Raw genomic sequence first — 21,561 nt, 5'->3', positions numbered from 1 at the left:
ATGCAGGCAATTTTATCTTCATTAAATTATATTGAAAAGGTCTTAAAATACCATGCGTTTTGAGAAATGACAAGAACAAAATCTGGAGTTTCTGATTAGTCAGAATATTGCAGTGGTTAACATCTGTAGCTGTATAAATCAGTTGAACTCCAGCTGACATTTGAAATGGAAGAAATAAAAAAAAAGAATCTCTGCTGACTAAGTAAGAGCAGTTCTTCACAGAAAACTCTTTTCATCAACTCTTTCATCTCTGATCACGGATCAACTCCAATCTTAGTTGTAGCTCAGCTAAAAAGCGTGGACTGAGATAGTTTCACGATCAATCTTGCATCTGGATCACAAGGCTTAAAAACTGTTGCCAAGATAGAGCTAGAGTTTTTTTCTGGTACTGGTTATTAGTGAAAATAATAATGCATTATGACCCGACTCATCATGCATTACCACCCAAAATAATGCAATTGGAGAGATGTGATCTGGGGCACAGATTATTAGGTTATAGTCAGAGCTTTTAATAAAAAGGAGCAGCACTGAATATCATGGGACAAAAAGAAAACGCAGAAGCAACACATCTAAAGAATGTTTAAACTGACAGGAAAGAAGGGCTGGTGAAATGCATTGATTCACTTTTTTCATTGTAGTATATTTTAACAGTGAGGCCTGCAGCTTGATAGAGAATGAACAGTACCTGAACCTTTTTTGATTGTGTTATTTAAATGTAAAACATATACACATTATATAATATATAACATTTCACAGTTGTTCTGTCACTATTAGGAATCATAAGAATCTGAAAATGTATAAACAAAGACATACAAATAGAATAACTAGCATAGGCAACAGAACAAATATTTTGTAGAATAAAAGCTATGGAATCAATAAACATCAGAGCAATTACTATTAAAACGGTGTGCTTTTGTATAAAATTTGACATTTCTAATTCAGACTACACAGAAACGTTCTCAACTGCAACTCTTTGTTTTCAGCCATTTTGCCTTTATTATAGACATGACATATGCCGGAAACGGGAGCGATACGGGACGACTTGCAGCAAAAGGTCACAAGCCGGATTCAAACCCAGGCCGCTGCAGCTACCGGGGCGCCCCAACCCAACTATGATTCTGTTCAGTGGCAAAGATTTTAGTTTGCAACTGTACTTACTTTGGTGGCAAGTGTTTCAGAAAGTAGCCCATTACTTTGAGTGTCTGCACTCTTATTCCTTCACTCTTTGAGGCCAGAAGCTTGTAAATCACACTGTGGAGAAAGCAAATTTAATAAAATTACATAGAAGTATTATTTGAAGTTTAAAAAAAAAAAAAAACACTGAACACACTTGTGGAATTCCGTGCTAAAAATTCTCAAAATAGAATTGAATCTGTTTTCTATTTAAAAACGCAGTCAGAATACACAATCTAAAGTGTTGCTAAAACTATAGTGCAACTTAAATCATTTGAACATTACACTTTGAACAAAAACATAGAAAACTGTGAGTATATCAGCGAATATAATAAACAGTGATTATTATTATTATCAATTTTTACCGAATCCCGTTGCGCTGGTCGAAGGCCTGGACCATGGGCCCCGGATGTTCAGACATCAGAGCCACCAACAGTTGCAGTACATCCATGAGATTATCATCCTGAGGGAGAGAGAAGAAAAGACATGAGGCTATCGTATGGTGTAAACGTAGAGCAGAGTCAAAAATACTGCATCTCATGGAGCTGAAGGGAGTCGGCTTTCAAGGGGATATCTTAAATGAAAAGGGATTCTTATTCAGCCGTACATGTAAATACAAGACAAAAGATAACAAATGTGCATAATTTAATGCTAGCTATTCGTGTTGCATGTTTAGTGGCGTCAGTAGCAGCAATAATGCCAGAAGCAAAAAAGGGAGAAAAAAAGTCCAGTAGAAATACTGGATTACATCACAAGCATCTGAAGTGAAGACTACAATATGTGCTCTGTGAAATGAGGGGCTGCTACATGTCGGTGGCTTTTCCAGGCATCGTTGTAATCACCCTGTATTCTTACAAGGTTCACTGCATTACTGACTGATTCATTTGTTATGCATCACTCCACTGTAAACAAAACCCCTTGTGTCAGGACGTCTCACTGGCAGACTTGGAAAACTAACAAGGAACAGTGATTCTGCCTTTAGCAACAGGGATTGTCTGCTTTTGCTCTGCACTTCTTATGGGGAGAGGATTTAGCACAGTGGAGCTATGTTGCCATCTGCTGGCGAGGTCTTTGCTGGTCAGCGCTGCATGAACGGGAGTACACATGCCTACCTCGTGCATGGTAAGGAGGTAGTTGAGGATGCTCTGGAGCTCATCTTCCTTCACTCCATAATCCTAGAAATATAATTGCACAGATCATATTACAATTTATTCTATAGGGTTCACTGTGTTTTACTCCCCTACACCCGCTTGAACATGTAGACATCAGCACAAATCCATCACACCTACTTTGGGGTATATTAAATCCATCACAGTATTTGTAAATATGACCAGATATCCTAATGAAGTGATTGGACAGGATAGACTCACACACAAGAAGAAGAAGAAGAAAAACTGGAAACAATCCCAACTAATGAGAACGTGACCAAAGAAGGAAATACATTCATTCCTCATTTCACTCTAAAATAACGAGATGAGAACATGAAAAAAAAAAAAAGAAAAAAGAAATACAGTAGCATTACACACAACACGTCCAGGCAACATCTATTCTCACAACATAATAACCCATCAATGTAGATCCAGGCCCTAGTGGTTCTATATAGAGAACAGTTGTAAAAACTTTTGAAGCAAGCAAAAATTTAAACATTTACATCTAGATTTAGACTTACTAGTTCAAATAGTTTTACAATATCAACTGCAGCATATTATTTAGCAATAGAAAAATGTAATGATGGCAAATTTCCTTCACCCAGCTGACATCTACATAGCATTGTGCGTTGACTAAGCGTGAACTATACTTGTTTGCTCTTCAGCATATCGAGTGCTGCAACTCCAAAGCAGCAATATAAATAGACACATACATCTGCCACTAGTACCATTAGTACACATAATATTGGGATTCAAATGTGCTTGATTCCTCAAGTGACTCAATAATACACATCTATTTTGGTTGTTGATGCTGGGTTTCTTTGAGTTTTGGCAACATGAACGTACCTTCATGATGAGCTGCTTGACAAACAACAACAGAAAGGCTCGCAAAGAAAGGATCTCCTTCTGGTTCGGCCTTGGACCATCTGAAAACCCAGAATTGGAAACAATGGCTGTTGAAAGTAGCTGTTGAATAAGCAACTGAGCACGATTCAGGAGGACAAAGCAACAAATCTCAACACAGCTCAATCTACACTTTTAAAAGCAAAGTTGATTCATCAAAAGAAGGGCAGTGATAAGTGTGAGTGTTGGTGCACTGTGTGTATCCTTAATTAAGTCCTTAACCTCTTAGCGTTACTGTAAAATTTGACTAAAAACGCCTATCTAGGTATACCCAAAGTAAATTGCAAGCTGTACTTGAACTATTTGGAGTAAATGCATGGTCTTGGTCTCTTTTGAAAGGTAACACTCTGAAGCTTTTTCCCCTCAATAGTCAGAATCACTTTAAGTGCTGCCGACACTGAGTTATACGAGTTTGAACACACTAAAGTATAAGGTTTTTATTTCCGCCTGAACATTTCTTTGTAAATAGATGCCTGTAGATGACTATAAATGGGACTTATGGACTGGAAAACACAATGGGACCATAGCCTGAAGCCTTTTCTAGTCTAAGTAAAAAGCAGATAACAATATAACAGAAAAATAATATTTTACACATGTTTTTCTAATGAAATGTCTAGGCATTTTGAGACTGAAAATATTCATGATATATATACTATATACCTAGACTATAAAAAGGCTTATAGTCTTGCAAACTTATAGAGGTACTATTCATATTTACTACCAGTATTGCTGAAACAGAGAAAATGAAGTATAAATGCATTTTCATGCTAATTCAATGCCAAACTGAGGATCTGTGAGCAGCTGTCTGTTCTGGTGAAGTTGAAGGCTGTTGGAATCAGCTCCACTGCCACTTCCTGGTATTGTTTTTTTTAAGCAATTTCATTGGCTGTACGAAACGCCAGTCATCTGAGCTGTATGAGGTGACAAGCTTGAGCCACGCAAGAAAATAGAGGCTGAGCCTGAAAATCAACGTAGCTTCTGGTTGGGTAATGTAGCCTGTCAGTCAGGACATGAAGCTCCTATTGGTTCAAGTGGGGATCCAATAGAAAGCTTAGATTTCGGTGGTCATTTTGGTTTGTAGCTGTGCTCTCATGCAAACTTGCTTTTTTTCTAAAAACAAAACGTTATTCTTTCATATCTTCCAGCTGATATGAAATGATGCAACACTAGTTTGTGGATATTTATGGATGTAATCACGTGTTTTGGACTAAATCTTTTATGGGATTTTTTTTTTTTTTTTTTTTTTTTTAAATTGGACCTTTACGACGTAACAACGCCATTGTTGTTGGAATGTTATGGATTTATGGATCAATATGAGGCGTCATCGGTGAGTTGCCTGGCTTTTGCTATCGTTTGTTTGTTTGTTGTTGCCTGACAAAAGTCTTGTTTGTAGCTGCTGTGGTGGTCTGATCTTGAAACGGATTGCACAGCTGGAATCACAAGAATCGTAGGTTTCCAGAAACACCAAGCACTCGTACCGAACTGGTACTGAACTATAAATAAGGGGTACAGTGTACACTAGGACGCCCGCGGGACGGCAGAACGTTATGTGGACATGTGAAATCTACTTCATGATCTGTACATGCATTTGAAAGGAAGCCAGAGGAGAGAACACAGTACATCAGTAGTGGTCATTTACTGCACAGCATTAGAGTATATTTTATATTATATATATGTAGTGTGCATCTTTACCGAGGCCTTTAGGCACGACTCCACTGCGGTCCTGAGGGTTGATGACCCAGTAGTAGTATTTCAGTGTGTGCATGACCTGAAGTACAGTGCCCACCCTGCGAATGGTGTTGTAGATGTTCACTGTGCTGATGAACTCTGTTGCTAGGTAAGTGTAAAGAGTCAGTTGCACCTGCAAAAGATAAAAGCACACATGAAAACAGGCACTTGGTAGTTTGAGTGGAATAATTTGTTTTTTAAGTGCATCCAAGGCTCTAAGTCCCTCAGGGTTGTAGACAAGCCATTTTCCTTTAAATAGCAATCACTGACTCACAGGTTGAGGGAAAACCTTAAATCGGAGCTGAACTCTGAAACACTCAAAATAAAAATGTAGGGCAAGTCCATACAGAGCATAAAAGGGTGATGACGACTGTGCAGGTCTGTGTGAGTGTGCACATCTGGATGTTGTAAGCGATATGTGTGCGTCCCATCTACATGTGTATATCTCCATCTTTACAAACGTAACCAAATGTATAAAGTATGTGCTGCGGTATATATATATATATATATGTATTAATATTACCTTGGCAGGGGCATGGATCCAGATGGCAGGGTTGAACAAAATGTGGTCACACAGCTGCTTGAGCAGCAAGATGCCATTCCGCAAGTTGCTAAGGTATCTGGAAAAGGCCAACACAATGTCCAGGACAGGCCGCGTCACATGCACCTGGGAAGACTGGAGAACAGACAGGGTGGAGACAGAAAGTGCCACAATAGGAGGTGGGGTGGGAAGGAGAAGGTGATATGTCAGTGAGGAGTCAAAGGCATGGAGAGCAGAAAGGGGTGAATGAGGTACAACACAAAAAAGGGGAGGGGAAGAACACATGCAGAGAAAGCTCCTCTTCTGCCTAACAAGCAAACAAGCCAGCTGTGACCTCCAAATACAGCTGAGGGAAAACAAAGTCTGTCTCATATTAAGCGTTGCTATTGGTGTGTCCCTGTGTTAGTGGCGTTAAGGGAATCCAGATTGGCTGTATTACTGCACTGGGTTCATTACGGGCAGCTACTGGTTCGGGAGGATGGCTCTCTCGTGTATTTCTTCGCCAGCTGAGCCTATTTGTGTTCGTCTCACCTTCTCCAGGGTGTAGCCAATGACGAGGAAGCCTTTGCAGGCCATGACCTGCTCTTGCATAGCCACTGAGTTCTTCAAGAGCTCCATCACAAAGGATAGCAAAGTGCAGCTAAGAGACCCACAGAGAGAGAGAGAGAGAGAGAGAGAGAGAGAGAGAGAGAGAGAGAGAGACACACAGAGTTAGACAGTGACAATAATCTATGGAAGCTGCTGACAAAGCCCTGAGTGTGAAGGGCATATCCTGCATGAAACGTGATTGAATGAGGGTGTCGTGTCCCCAATGCGTTAGGACAGATTCTAGTTAGATCACCTTGAGGGCAGTGCGTACAACAACGTTGCAAATTCATAAGCAAGATGGCCTCACGACTTTCATGGTCGGCATAATATCAAAACCTGATTTGCAACTGCTTTTAAAATCTTACCGTTGGACTCTATTTGACAGCAGTGTCTCTAAATGTCATAGGAAGGCATAGATCATTGTTGACAGACAGCAGTGTTACCTGAAAAGCCACCGTATTAGACAATACATGCAGTCTCTCATACAAAAAATGTACTGATATTGTTAAAGTTATTTTAGCTTGAGATTATATTTAATATCTCTTTTTAGAACTTATTCTAGATTTGAGGTTTTCTGTTCACCATTTCGAAACTAATCATTTACCTGAACATACAGCTCCTAGGAAGTAATCTAAGGGAGGACACTGGATCCAGTATCACCTTTAAATAATGTCTCATACACCTAATTATCTCGCACGCAAGTATTATATTTCTAGTCAAAAGGGGTAAACCAGCGATTTAGAATTACACCTGCTTAAAGTCTGTGTACTCGAGTAAAGAAAGAATTATAAAAAAAAAAAAAAAAAAAAAAAAGGGGTAAAAATAAAAGCAGCAGAGGCCAAGAGATTCTAAATGTTTTTGGAGACTCTCTCTGTCTGGTAAATCTCCACAGCGTTCAAACTCCACAATCCCGGTCTGTAATGTAGACTTTCCCGATGACATCACTTAAATGATATTCTCAGAAGACAATATACTAGATATACTGTTGTATACACCCCATGACAAGTACATAAAACAGTGCAAAACATTTTTTTTTTTTTTAGGACTACCTCAAAAATAAATTTATCATTTATAGGTTGTAATACAATAGTCAAATTTTAACATTGTCAGCAAATTGTGCCAATTTAGTACCAGCATTAATATTTATACTTAAGTTTGTGATCACATGGCTCAATGCAGAATACAAAAGCCTGAGCTATGAAGGATGAATTAATTTGATAAAACAACATGTTTCATACAGTGTATACGAGTGTATTTGTGTGTATTTGTGTGCGGTTACCAGACAGAGGTGTCCAGCTCTTGGCTGGAAGGCTGGCAATAATCCAGCTGTGCAAACAGAGGGAAGAGGACCTGCACGCCGCCGATAGAGTGTATGCCACTCTGGACCGAGTGAGTCACCACGGCCTTCACATCCTGCAGAAACAAACGTACAAGTGGGACACAGACATTTGCTCTTGTGACCACAGTTGTGTGCACTAAATTAGTTCCATGTGTTGACATATTTTAAAGTATTTGAAAGTAGTGGCACAGTCAAAATCAAATAAAAAGGTGATTATTCTTCACAGTCTTAAATCTTACTCTTAATCTTAAGTACTCAAAACTTAAACCATGTTTTTCCATTGCCAAAAGACATGCTCAATGTTTGAAAGGGTAAAAAAAAAAAAGGAAAATCAAGATGTTTTGTTTTCATTTGCTGGAAGATTTTCTTTTCTTTAAATCTTTAGCAGTCTGGTGCGTCAGTTGGTGTGTGTGTTGTTTTATGTTGCGACATCAACCGAGGCTTGGCAAAACATTTCTCTCTCTATTGGATTGGAATTTTTGAGCATGGCAAAGCTGAAAATATAGGTCACATTCATTCATATTTCACACTGTGCATTGTGTGTGTGTGTGTGTGTGTGTGCATGCACACACAATTTTACAGCTATCTTTGTGAGGACCAATTTGAGTTTTAAACCTTCAGAGCGAGGATATTTTGGTCAGTCCTCACTTCAGAGTCCTTCAAAAGCCTGTTTGAGAAATTCAGACTTGATTTTAATGTTCGGGTTAGAATAAGGTTATGGTTAAAGACGGGCATTTTTTTGTGAGTGTGTGTGTGTGTGTGTGTGTGTGTGTTCGCATGCACTGTTGTGTGATGGAGAAAGCATATGTTGTGAGTGGCAGCAAAAGCCTCCCTCACAAAAGGACACAAATCATGTTCTTTAATGAGAGGGCATGAGAGAAAACTTAATGAGTGCTAAAGAAAATATGTGTGTGTTTTACTTCCACAAAAGTTCACCACCTACATCTTACAGGAGAAATGCCCAACTACTTGTAAGCTAAATAAACTAAACCCTCAGTCTCTAATTACACAGTTAAAAAACCAGTATGGCATTTTTCAGCAGCTGCAGCAGTTTGGCAAGCTCAACACTTTTGCACCTCTGCCCTAATGAGACCATTAAAATGAAAAGATGCCAACTGGGCCTCTTTCATTATCACATAGGACACAAAAAAAGAGAGTGTAAAGAATGCTACATATGGAACAGTGGAGAGAAAGGAGCAGGCGTACAGGTGGCGAATTAATTTCCACCAGCATTGCTTTAATGTCAGCATAGTGACTCCAGGTTAAATTAAAACATTTTAGAAAAATGGCAATCCTAGTAATGTCAACTCCAACTCCAGGGGGTATGACTATCAATTTTTATACAAGCAAGTGTTACATTAAAAAGGCATAATTACCTGCAACATGAGGGCGTGGGGTGAGTGGACGAAAATGGAGGCGTTGTCCTTGGGGGAGGACTCAAGGCAGAGCTGGGCATCTGTGGCTCGAGGGTTATAAGCAAAGGAAATACAAGAAGACAGCTTGCCATCATACAGTAAGGTCTTGTGATGCTCCGCAAACAGTAGGTCGCTCTCTGCTTTGTACTTGAATGTGCCCTGAAGAGAAGGAAGTAGAAGGAAGAAGGGTGGGACATTTAGTGGAAGAGAACATAATGCAGCCATGATACATTAAAGAGAAGTAGTATTTTCAGTTTCACAGTACGAGTATAAAATTCTCCCGCACGTGTCAAATACTAAAAAACTAAATCAAACCCATTTGACAGCCCTGGACTGTGATAATGTTTCCATCACAGTTATTATCGGCGTTGGAGCTACAGCATACCTGAGCATGCACAGACAGTTCTTTTCTACTTCATTTGTTTTTGTATCTTTATTGTATGTCGGCCTGTGTATAGTAGTCCATTTTTTGTGTTTGTGTATATACCCTTGCTCTAAAAGTTTGCATGACTTTCCATATGTTTTGACCATTAAACTACAGCAAATATGGCAGAGCATACATCACCTCACTTTATTGTTGGGTCTTACAAAAGAGAATATCATGGACTCAACCAGGGAAATCAAACGTAAATAATCTGTTACCAGGTGTTACGTGACAGCTGGTCCACATTTCTCATTAGACAATGGAGAGCTTATCCAACCATTAAATTATCCTTTTTTTCATTTTAGAATGCTCCTCCATAGATAAAAACAATACAGATTTCAGCTTCGTAAAAGTAATTTTGATTTACAAAATGCATCATTTGACAGTAAATTGGTGCACGTCTCTATCGCACAGACATCTCAGGCTTCATGACTTCCAACCTGATAACCCGGTCCCAGCTGATAGATAGCCAAGATCTGAGCAGCGCTCAGAGCCTCTCCAAACAGGTAAACTGCTCCCATCTGTCCGCAGAACATACGGTTGGCATCTGCCGTCTCAGACGATCCCAGGAAACATTTGTCAAACGTCTGCAGGAGGAAGGATGTTGGAGGTAGGAAGAAAGGAAGAGAGAAAAAACACAGAAATAGACAATTAAAGATGAAGCGAGGGAGGGTAGACGAAAAGTAAGAAGGCATTAAGACAGGAGGTAAGGATAAAAAAAGACCAAAAGTAGCCAGAAAGAACAGAGGGAGAAGGCATATTCATGTGAACACTTGCTATAATTGGCAACACACAGCCTTGAAATATAAGCAGACTGTGGCTACCATGATAATGTTCCATCTTCCTCTGGCTAACGGTCAGTGATGCATAAGCAGAAGTGTTGAGAATGATGAGGCCACATCTCAATCAAGGCGCTAATTTGCTTTCAGACATACTGACACATCCAGAGGATTAAACTACACTGTGGAGGCGTTTTCATTCCTAACTAAATTTGATTTAAGAATCTCACAACTCAGCATGACAGAAAGCAATCCTGGAGACTGTGACAGAGTTCATATGGTGATGTCTGAGAGGAGCACAGTGTGAATATGTAGTCATTTTCCACTCTACTATTCATGCTAAAAGATGAAAAGAATGGTTTCACCCCACAAACCCTCCGAAAGAAAAGACTAAGATTAGATATATCTGTGAGCGAGATTTGTTTTTTCCGTTTTGGGTTCGCAGCAATATCTGGTTGCGAAATTGATATTGGACAGAGAAATCTGTACTTTGCACCCACATGACCAACACTAATCTAGCAGCATGTATAACTATAAAAAATAAAATCCTGCCAGAGGTTTAATGCAGTAGTTTTTGTGGTTTGCAAGTAAAAACTACACAAAGTTGTGGGGGAGTGTGAGCCAGACTATTTCTTGGTGAAGTGACTTCCACAGCTTCCTAGCCTCTTTAGGCTAGGAAGCTAATCTGCTGCAGTTTAATATATACCTTGACAGACACGAAAGCAGTGTAAATGCTCTCATCCGACTCCCAGCAAGAAAAGCAAATAAGAGTAATTTGCAAAGTTTAAACTATGTTCCTTGAAACTATTTATGAGAATATATTCAGATATTCAGAAATTGTGAGAGCTTGTGGTGGTCCCTACTGGGTGATTTGCAAACAGATATTTGCAAAATAAAATATGGTAAAACATTTCAAAAATACAATTTCAAATATGTTTGAAATTGTTGCTACTTACGTCACTGGTGTTGACAAACCAGGCGATGTCTCCAAAGGAAGCCAGTTCCCCGTTCACGTAGCAGCTAATCTCACTGTTTTTCCAGCGGTTGTAGACGTGAACCAGAGTCACCATGTACCACTGCAAAAACAAAAATAGGCAGACTCTCACTAAGGCAAACTCCTACTGAATATCTAAAATATCAATCTCACACAACAAGATATCAATAAGTCAGCATGATGTATTCAATTGGCCTGCTTCCATCATGTTTCAGGACTCCCCTCCAGCTACGATCCCACCTACTTAGATATCCGGCTTCGTCCTCAGCCTTACAACCAGTGAAATAGGTTACCGATGTTACCAACGTGAAATGGGTTATTATGGTTTCTTCCTGACATGAAATAAGGCATTAAAAATAGAGTGAAAAATCAACTAAAATGAGTTCTGGGCCCTCATGAGGTTTATTGAGGTACAGTGGTGCCTTCATGCCCAGGGGAAGGAGGAGGATGTTTCAAATTGTCCGCTGCAATGGTCTTCTGTGTGTGCTGTGCCTGGAAGGGACTGGGAGTATTGGATAATCCTTCTCTCCCGTTGCCCTCATTCCTCCTCCTTCTAGTTTGGCTTCTCCCAAGAGTCCAGTAAGATGCGAAAGTTCTTTCTTACAGAAAGGTCCAGATTTATTATGTGAGCATGTGCGTGCAAGTGATTGATTACGTGTGTGCCAACATATGATTTCATTGAACTATCTTCAGTGACATTTCAAGGCATTGCCTTTTTGTGTGCATGAATGTTTGGTTGGTTCACCAAACCAGTGCCAGTATTGTGCTTTGTGTGTTTTGTTCCTTTCGTACCTTCTGTGGTTTGAAGTCGTACTTTACACAGTGCTGGAATCCTTTCCCCTTCGATTTTAACGAGGTCACTATCAAACATCCACCCACAAAGTGTGCGGAGTAACCCATGCCTTTATTGGTGCGAAAACTGAAAAGAAATAAATGGAAAACACAAACAGTTTTAGTGAGGCTGCACAAATTCATGCTGATGACTTTCAAGGGTCACATGGGTTCTATTACCATAGTAATACTTAAAAAAGCGTCTCAAATGGATGAAGATAGCAAACAATCATTTCTCAACTTCAGACTTTTCCCATCATGCCACACGTCCTGGGGAGATGAAGCCCCTGCATGTGATTTAGTGAATTCATTTTTTTTTGTTTTGTTTTGTTTTTTTAAAAAGGGCACAGGGCTGAAGAGGAGCTTTTATTACAGATTCACACCATTCAGCTTGGTTCTAGTTTTCAAAGACGCCTAAACAGATCCCTGTTGTGTAAATTAGAGAGGAAGCAAAGGATGAAGAGACAGGAAAGATGGAGGGAGATACACAACCATTTTTTTACATTTCATGCAATTCCCCTCGCTATTCTATCAAACTTAATGAAACATTTAAATGACAAAAAAAAGGTTTAGGTTTCCTCGTCAAAGAACGGTATTGTTACCTACCAGTACAGGTAAGGCTTGTCTTTGTCTACATTGATGTTGTTGAGAGGATCCATGCGGAGCCATGTGTGGAACGTAAACCCATTCTGGTACGGCCATTTTGCTATAGGAGGCAGAGCTATTGCCTGTTAGGGGGGAAACAAATCAAATGAACAGAACACTGTGGGTTAGTACAATAGGCATTCGTTCTCCAACCAAAAACCCATTAAAAGTTGTCTGGTACTTAAATTAATAAATTATGCATTTACAGAAAAAAGGACACAGCCTGTGTTTGCAGCCTAATTTTCCATGATACAGATGACAAAGAACAAGGCCGAGGTTTTGAATAAACTCACAAGCAAGCAAGGTGCAACCGAAATTCTCAAAGCATGATTTGAATAGTCCAAAGATGAATAGCCAACAGCCACAACAATATATTTGTAGATACTTTACAACAGCTCCACAAAATTTCAATATCCTTTCAGGCCTGAGAATGGTCTGCGATGTAATGGCAGACTAGATAATGACCAAGAGAATATGTAAAGCTTATCAATTAGAGAGAAACTGCACGGGTCAGTGAACGGCTGGTTCAGAGGAAAACAGCTTAGAAAGCACTTACTATAAAAGGATTCAGGTGAGATCATTATGTAATATCCCCTCTTTCGCCTTCTCATTAGTCTATAATATAATGTCTTTATGTTGTCCATTTTGGAAGTCCATCATGGGTTCCACATTCTGTGGCTCAACATTTATACATTTTTCATTAATATCAAGTCAAAAATCTTGCTTGTCATGTACTGAAACATTCAAAAGAGCAGTCCAGCGCAAACCTCGACATTCATGTCTGTCAGCTCATCATCTATGTGCAAATACACTTAAAGGGAATGCTTTTCCATTCTGCCATGTAATGGTTGACATTTTGTCGTGTACTCACAGCTGCATTTTTCCCTGGGAAGCTGAAGAATGAGTCGGGGCCATTTCTGTGCGCCATGTACTTCAGAACTGACAAAAGCTTCACTGCATGACGAGGCTGAGGAAAAGAAGAACACAAAAACACACGAGGATCATTTTAGACAGATAGGAACCCGAGTTACACACTTACTGTTTATGCATGAGGCCACAAATGAAAAAAAGCAAGTGCAGCTTTGATTCTAAATTTACCTGAGACTCATCAGACTTTGACAACCAGCGAGACTTACTCAGCAGCACACTCAGAAATCAGTAGTAACTTCATTTACTACATGATATACTTATTGTGTACAAACATTGTGTACTGCAAAAGCAAAGCCCCGAAAAATGTGTTGCTCTCACACACAGAATTCAGATATTGGAGCTCAATCCGTGAGAGTGATGAAAGTTCCTGTATAATTTTACGATTTTCAACAAGGTTGTGGTTTATGGTGTTCAGTACCAGAGCACTTCATTGTTAAAGTTCTGCACTCATACCATCCGTAACGTCTCCCCAGATACTTCACACGAAACAAAGTGAAGAGAGGAGTGGTGACAAGATCTGCTTGAAAGTGGGAGAGGGAGGCGAAATTTAGAAACATAAAAGCAACTCGCCCTATTTCCTTGACAACTTGATTAGTGTCGGTGATCGATGGGTTACTTCCCCTCTCTTCTTTCCGTCTCTCCCTCTGTGCCACTGGTCCTGCCTGCATGTAGTAACTTATCTTCTGTACAACTATCATACATCTGGAGTTCACTGTGGCTACTCCGTGATAGGAACACACACGACAACTCAAGCAGCCTATTTTAGAAAACTAATGTTCTACAACTGTGAAACAGCAAAGTCTTGCAACATTATGGATTTAAAAATTGAGTTTTTTGGTAATCTCACAAACAACCTCACGCTGCGGAGTAGTATTTCAGTTTCACGTGATTTATCTCGTCTCTGTGACGAGGGCATTGGCCTGTGGGATGGCAGTAGTTGAAGTGTTGCTTGCACATTCCTCATGCTGGTCCCAGACAACCAAGACGGATCACTGTGGCATAACTCTGACTCACCCACTGGCCTTTCTCCCCTTGCAGTTTGCTGAAGAAGAGCTTCAGCTCTTTTACTGTGATGCTGTAGCTGGCGAGGACGCCCAACATGTCCACCAGTAGGTCTGCAAGACACACAGTCATACAGGGGTTAAAACAGGGCATGTTGCAACAGAAGTGGCAGGAGTTCGCTAAAAACTTTAAGGATATAGTCATTCATATTATAAGTATTACAATCCTTATTGGCATCTTGCTAATCTAAATATGACAGTGAAGCCACAGCTATAAGAAGCTGAGCAGCTAAGACGTATTAAGTAAGTAGGGTGAGCAAGACCAAGAAAAAAAAAAAGAGACTTAAAATAGAGAAGACACTCTGGGAGTCCCAGCTACTGTGCAGTCTCTTTCATTAGTTATTACTAGCTAATGATGAGGCATGGTATGACATATGACTAGTGTGCACGTACACCGCCCTTGGTTAAAATCTCCAAATGTAATAATGAGTGGCAGACTGTTATTGCTGGCTGGTCTTTTTCCTTTAATACTTGTGTTTAACAGTACTGTTTAGCTCAGTCCTAACAACTAGTATTTCAGAAGAGCTCGTTCATGTGAAGAGAGGAAGAGACTGTTTGCAAATGCATAAATACAAACGTTTTAAAAAGATCAAAGTTGGGACGCCCTGGTGGCCTAGTTTAAGGCATTGATCATAAAATACAACATCCACGGTTGAAAGTCCGCCATTGTTGCATGTCCTTCCTCCCATCTCTCCATTTCCTGTCAGCTTTCTACTATCTATACAATTATTTTGATAAATAAACCGTATATAAAATGGTAAAGCTTAATACAAGAGGCCTTTTCAGTTGTAAATGTGTATCAATAAAAAAAGTTGCATAAGTTATACTGTACTGCATGCCACAATTCTGAGGTCGAGGACATTGCATTTGTTCTGTGGTAATTTTCCCTACAAACATTACTTTCAGCTGCCGAGTTACTGCTGGGCTGAATCGCCCTTGCTTGACTGCACAAACCCTCTAGGCCAACGCTGTTCTAGCTAGCAAAAGTTCACTGAGCCGAACACTGTAGGATTAATTCAGACTAATTTGCAGATGGGCAACAGACTAGACCGAGACTCTGGGGAGACCGTACAGGGGGAATGTGTCTGCTTCCCCTGCAATACATCACAGTTTATGCAAAAATTGAGGATGAATAACCATGAGGTTATTGTAGACAGGGAGAGTGGATAGGAAAGTTTATAACCGTTTTTTTTTATTTACACTAAAACACCTCCTATAGTGTCTCGTCTTGGTCAAGCACAGTTCAGGTGAAACCAAATGAAAATGTATTTATTTAAGATGAGTATGATTATGCTGCGTTAAGAGATAGAACATTGTTTTCCCATCATCCAATAAAGAGAAAAGAAAGACCAATTGTTCCCTTAGGTGCTCGAGTACCTGCGATCATGCTGTCCGTGGTGGATATACGCTGGAGCACCTGCTGGATGAGGCCCACATCAGTGCACGCCTGCAGGTTGCGGACGCTCTTCTTGAGGATGGCGGTGAAGATGCTCCAGATCTCGGCCTGACAGGTGGGCTCGCATTTGTCCAACAGCTCCACCATGCACACAATGCTCTCGGGTTCTTGGATGATGAAGTTCATCTCAAGGTCAAACTGGCCGCCGACAAGCTGCAGGAGGGATGCAAAGATAGAAGTGAGTGAGGGAATAAGGGCTGAGAGGAAAAAGTGTTTCAGTCAGTCATCAAGTAAAATAAATAAACAAATGTAAAAAGGTATTTTATGTTTTATTATCACCAGAAGAATATAACCAAGAGTCTCAAAAAGGCATATGTACTATGTGTGTGCACATTTTTAAGCAGATGATTAATCGTGCATCAGAGATGCTGCTAGCCAAGTGGAATAAAGGTCAGGGGGGAAACACAGGTCTCCGTCAGTCTATTTGTTTGTCCGTTTGTCTGACGGTAGATTCAACTGTTTACAGCTAGCCTGAAGGCACCGGTAAACTTAGAGCAGAAAATATCAAACATGAAGCCACGTCAGTGAAACCAACTGAGACATCCAGACAGACAAACAGTGAGAAGTGCATTTAGAGGTCTTTTGTTCCTGTAGGCCCTCAAATGCTAACAACATCTGACACAGCCTTGCAGACACAGATTAAATTAATTCTTACTTATGACATACAAGAAATTACACAATCAGAAAGAACAGTAATGTGCATCTCCTTTGAATGGCTATACTAAAACAGCAGTTGCAGTATTTAAATACATCCTTCAGGAATGTATTTTATTGTGTGTTATTGTGAGAATAAACACATTTTCTTTCACAGCCAATTACACAAGCCTGTATCGTGAATAAAAAAAATTTAAAAAAGAGAGGCCGTAAACACGTCCGTCCCGCCATGTTAGTCAGCCTTAACAGGGATCTCCAGCTCATGCTTGTTCAGCTGCTGAGATCGACTGCGTGTCCTTTTGCAAAGGAGTAATGTTCTTTGTGTGCGGAAATAAATTGTATGAGCCATAAATGTCATGATTTGTCACTTCTTAATAGTTTGGACGACATTTTTATTATTGAACCCTGCCTAATGGAAAAAGATAAGGAAAATAACAATGTTGATGTCAAATTAATATTGTGAGCAAGGCTGTCAAGTTAAGAATCAAGGAGGTGTGACTAGACGACAAAAAAACAAACACAAAAATGAACATGTAGTCGTACTCGGCCATTAGACAGGCTGGATGTGAAAACAATATGATTTGGTGCAGCGAATGAAAACTGTCCCATTAAATTGAGTGAGGCCGGATTAACGCAGCGCGTGTGTGTCGAGTACCAGATAGGGAAGGAGGGGAAACTGGAGTAACGCTGCTGCCACAACAGTCTTAAAGACGAGGGATAAAGTGATGATAACACTGACACACACCTCACCTTGTGGCCGTTCAACCCCCTCTCACTGATGTCTCTTCGTTTTCTCATGTCAAGCATCAACGTTCCCACAATGATCCATCGGTCACCTTACACAAGGACTACTTCCTTTATCTAGACATTATAATGCTTGTTTTTTTTACATACACATAATTTAAAGTGCCTAGTCATATTTAGAAGTTTCATTTGTCCCTCTCTTATATGATTAAGATTCAAGATATTTTTCATTGTCATATGCACAGATAACAGGCAGTTACTCTGTACAATGAAAAGCTTATTTTGCTGGGTCCTAACACAGAATTACAATACACTTTAAGGAAACAAATAAAATAAACTGAAAAGGCCAAAAAAAAATAGAAATAAGGTACAAAATATAGTGACAGTATTGCACAAAATACATAATATGTATAAAGTGCACTATGCATTTTATAGATTAATGTATTGTTTAATCAATAAATGTAAAAAAAAAAAAATCAGAAAAGTTCAAAGCCTAATGTGGTGTTTGCTTTTCATAACCGCCTAATAGAGTGCAAAATATACATTTTACAAATAAATCTAGATAGATATATTTCGATATAGATATTGAAGCAGCAAACACTCATTTTTGAAGCTGAAAACACAGAATGACGAGCAATGCTTTTTGATAAATTACTATTTGATAATCAACCAATTTTCTTTAAACTGACTATGTGAGCCAGTCATCTCATAAAAATGCATTTTGTTCGGAGGTCTGTTTTCATATTATATGATAAAACAATTGACAAACAAAATCATTTTAAAGGCATCAATTAATACCCCACTAGAAACCTGTATTCTTCCCTTTTTGCCACTTACCAAGTCAACGATAAATCATGCATCTCTCTAAAGAGTACCATTTATTAACTTGGGGGAAAGGCTGCAGCCAGGTCTGCCCTTAACGGATGTCGGGTGCCATTTTGCCACAGTAACAGTTGATTTATGAGCCTGACACTCTGTGTGAGTCATCCATCCATCAGTCAGTTGACCAAGGAGACGGAGAACGAATATGAGGACGGGAACAGAGTACCTCACTATAGTGGCGTACGCCTGGCACACAGAGGAGAGGGCTGAGTGTGGACCCATTTTGTCATTCCATACCATCAGAAAGGCTCAACATAAATTTAACAATTATTTCGCCACATTACCTCATAGTGTGTGGTCCTGTTTATAGAGTCAACCTTAATCCCCCCCCCCCCCCCCCCCCCCCCAACTCTACTTACAAAACATTTGTAGCAAGCCTAATTTAAATTCATGCTAAAATAATGAGATTCTGTCAATAGACAGTAATTATTTGTTTTGTCTCTTTTTTAAATAAATAGAAAATACCAAACGTTTGTTGGTTGGATTCTCAAGGTTGAGGATTTGTAAGGAAAAAACAAACTTCTCATTTGCAGATAGCCGAGCTGACTGGAGAGGAGAAAGTCACCAACAGTGATAGAACTATCGGCTGTAATCTGCTAGTGTGTGTAATATGTAATACTACGAAACCAGTAAAACCTGTGAAGTCTGCCGTTGTTGGTCATAATAGGTGTTGGCTTTTTCAACGTCAGTTGGGATTCAATGTCACAAGTGAGATGCATTATATGCTGCAATCTCAGTTTATAATGAGAAAGGGATGGGGATCGTTTGGGTTTTTTCCGATACCGGTGCTAAACCGATACTTTTAAACCGATACCGGTGCCTAAACGGTGCCTGAACCGATACTTTTTTATTGCCAAGGCAATTTTTTTTCTTCAAATTGAACAATATTATTAACTGTTTAAAGTATACTATAGATATAAATAAATAAGTGCAAAACACACTTCAAACTACAGCTTCAAACCTTTTAACTTCAAACTATAAAAATATATATTTAAAAAAAGAACAGACACCAGTCCAATCAGGTGGCCTGATGGGACCGTGTGCAACAGAACTCAGACACTGTTGGATCCTAAAACTGCTGCTTTACTGGACTACACGTCATCATTAATATCAACTGGAGAGATTTGTTCCATCAAGCCGAGGACGGACGTTCAAAAGCTCGTGCTCGTGTCTCCAGCGATCTCTGTGTGCGCTCGCTGTGTGTGTGTGAGCGCTGGAAGCCCCGCCCCCTCGAGCCCCGCTCTGCATGCAGGCAGACAGAGAGCAGAGCAGCGAGTGTGCTCTGATCCGCGCTATTTTAATAATCGTACCGCGCTACCTTTTTAGTATCTATATACCGTGCAACTTTAAAGAGTAGTGTAAAAAAAAAAGTATTTAAATCGGCTCAGGCACCGGAAGGAAGCACCGAAATCTGCGTTGCTTTTCGGTCCGGTAGGTACCATACTGGCACCGGCTCTTGGTACCCAACCCTAATAATGAGTCAGTTTGGAGTGGCTGATTTTTGCCAAAAGTATTGTCCAAATACAGATGAAAGAAAGCTGCAGCACAGAAGTGTGAGGTTTTAAATCACAAGTAAAAAAAAGGTATAATCCAAAAAGCAAAGATCCCAATTTCTGACAGAGTTTCTTCAGTTGTGTATTTTAAAAGTCTGTGCACATAAAAAAAATCAAGGTCATATTCAAATGTCATTTATCTTCAGCAGCACTCCAAACCTGCAAACTATGTACCGCTGACCAACTGTGCCAGCTGAGCTCCTAGTATGAAACCTCACAGCAGCTGGTTATCTCCATGTTATTACCAGGTACAAAATACATCAGTATATTTATAAACAGACTGAATTATGCTACCATTAATCAACTGTGATACTTTGAACCTCGATGTAAATTGAAAACCAAAAGTGCAATTTCCAACAGCTTTGAGAACATTTAATGCATCTATTGGGGCAGAAGCAAACAGGTTTATAACATTTCATTTTCTTAAATTGTTCAATTCAATCATTTACTTTGCTCATTTCAGGAAGAAGTGTGAGTGGTTGCCAGCTCCAGCCTCGGCTACAGCCAAGGAGAGCTCTGCGGCTAAAAGCTGCCATAAAGCCAACTGTCTTTATGGCAGCTAGACACCAGACCCCTGGCTGGGTAACCTAGCCTGGCTGTTCACCCCTGAGGCCTGCCTGAATTAATCATGGCTGAGCAGCCAAGCAGCCACTGGGCCGTAACACAAAGCACAAACAGGCTTCTATGGTCTCCATGGAGAACAACATGGGAGGATGGCAGGGCTCTAAATGTTGCGCCATAACCAGTATTCATATCCATTGCCTGAGCTAGACTTGTATTTCAGAAGGCCAATGATTGTGTTGGGATTCTTGGAAGGCCGAGATAAGAAATCAAATGTCAACAATGACAGTGTCGGACAGGCGGTTAACATTTTCACCACATGTAAACAACCTAATTGAGTGTACACCGTGTTCACTGGCGGCCTGATGGGGATTTGAAGGAAAATGTTTCCATCCACATTTTCAATTCACACAAAAACTTGAATACAAAAAATGAAAAAGCTTCTAGATTGACTGAGATGGAAAAGGAGGCAAATTGAAAAAGAGGACACACTAAAGCCGACAGAAACAGATTTTTAACTTTAAGACTATACCCCCCCAAAAAAACAGAGAAGGTAGTCAGGCATCAACTACAAAGGACTACTATGTAAATAGAGTCAAAACAGGGCCCCATGCTGCATTACCTGAACTGCTGATAACAGCACATCAAGGTGTGCAAGTGCATAGGTAGCATGCACTGATTCACAATTTATTTTGCCAAGATAGTCTTGAAACTTGAGCGACAACTTAACAATAGCAAATGTATTAAGGGTCACAATAATAAAAGGTTTACATTAAAAGCATCCGTCTACACAAAACATGTTTAGTGTAAATCACAACAACACACATTTTGGTAGTGAGAACAGACTTCTAAATCATTACAGACAGCCCTGGGATGCTGAAGATGAGAACAAGCAACAAATGATGGCTACTTTGTACGAAAGGGGAGGAAATTACCCAGCTTATAGTAACAGGCAGAAACACTGCTCCTGCCAAGCCCCGGCTGCAGGGGTATGAGACCTCCTAGCAGTGTGTGTGCGTGTGTGAGTGTGTATTGATATTCGTCCTTCAGTTCCCTCCCTAATGAAACCACGATTAATTGTACGGGTGAAATCATTTGAACATAAAGTAATTTGCCTGCGGGAGACGACGACAGAGACGCACAATGGAAGAACGCCCGTGACAAATGGGCGCTCACGTCTAGCACGTCTCCAGTTTGTCACATGGCTTCCAT

At 40.0% G+C, this 21,561-nt stretch overlaps 1 protein-coding gene across 1 annotated transcript in view; it reads right to left on the bottom strand.

Annotated features, from left to right (window-relative positions):
• The window catches only part of lrba (LPS-responsive vesicle trafficking, beach and anchor containing), a gene marked incomplete at its 5' end in the record, with an annotated part of 181,654 nt that overhangs the window by 140,766 nt on the left and 19,327 nt on the right, over positions 1-21,561 (bottom strand). Inside the window, 16 exons of the mRNA XM_079220303.1 lie at positions 1,159-1,251; positions 1,539-1,636; positions 2,286-2,348; positions 3,168-3,247; positions 4,917-5,085; positions 5,476-5,628; positions 6,025-6,133; positions 7,361-7,494; positions 8,797-8,994; positions 9,700-9,846; positions 10,995-11,114; positions 11,825-11,951; positions 12,470-12,591; positions 13,380-13,475; positions 14,453-14,553; positions 15,877-16,108. Of these exons, the coding sequence (XP_079076429.1) occupies positions 1,159-1,251; positions 1,539-1,636; positions 2,286-2,348; positions 3,168-3,247; positions 4,917-5,085; positions 5,476-5,628; positions 6,025-6,133; positions 7,361-7,494; positions 8,797-8,994; positions 9,700-9,846; positions 10,995-11,114; positions 11,825-11,951; positions 12,470-12,591; positions 13,380-13,475; positions 14,453-14,553; positions 15,877-16,108 (2,042 nt within the window). The remainder of the gene's footprint in view (positions 1-1,158; positions 1,252-1,538; positions 1,637-2,285; positions 2,349-3,167; positions 3,248-4,916; positions 5,086-5,475; positions 5,629-6,024; positions 6,134-7,360; positions 7,495-8,796; positions 8,995-9,699; positions 9,847-10,994; positions 11,115-11,824; positions 11,952-12,469; positions 12,592-13,379; positions 13,476-14,452; positions 14,554-15,876; positions 16,109-21,561) is intronic.

The sequence above is a fragment of the Taurulus bubalis genome (genome assembly GCF_910589615.1).
Source record: "Taurulus bubalis genome assembly, chromosome: 6".
Classification (NCBI taxonomy): domain Eukaryota; kingdom Metazoa; phylum Chordata; class Actinopteri; order Perciformes; family Cottidae; genus Taurulus; species Taurulus bubalis.
The sequence above is the reverse complement of the archived record's forward strand: the minus strand, read 5'-3'. Positions and strand labels throughout refer to the sequence as shown.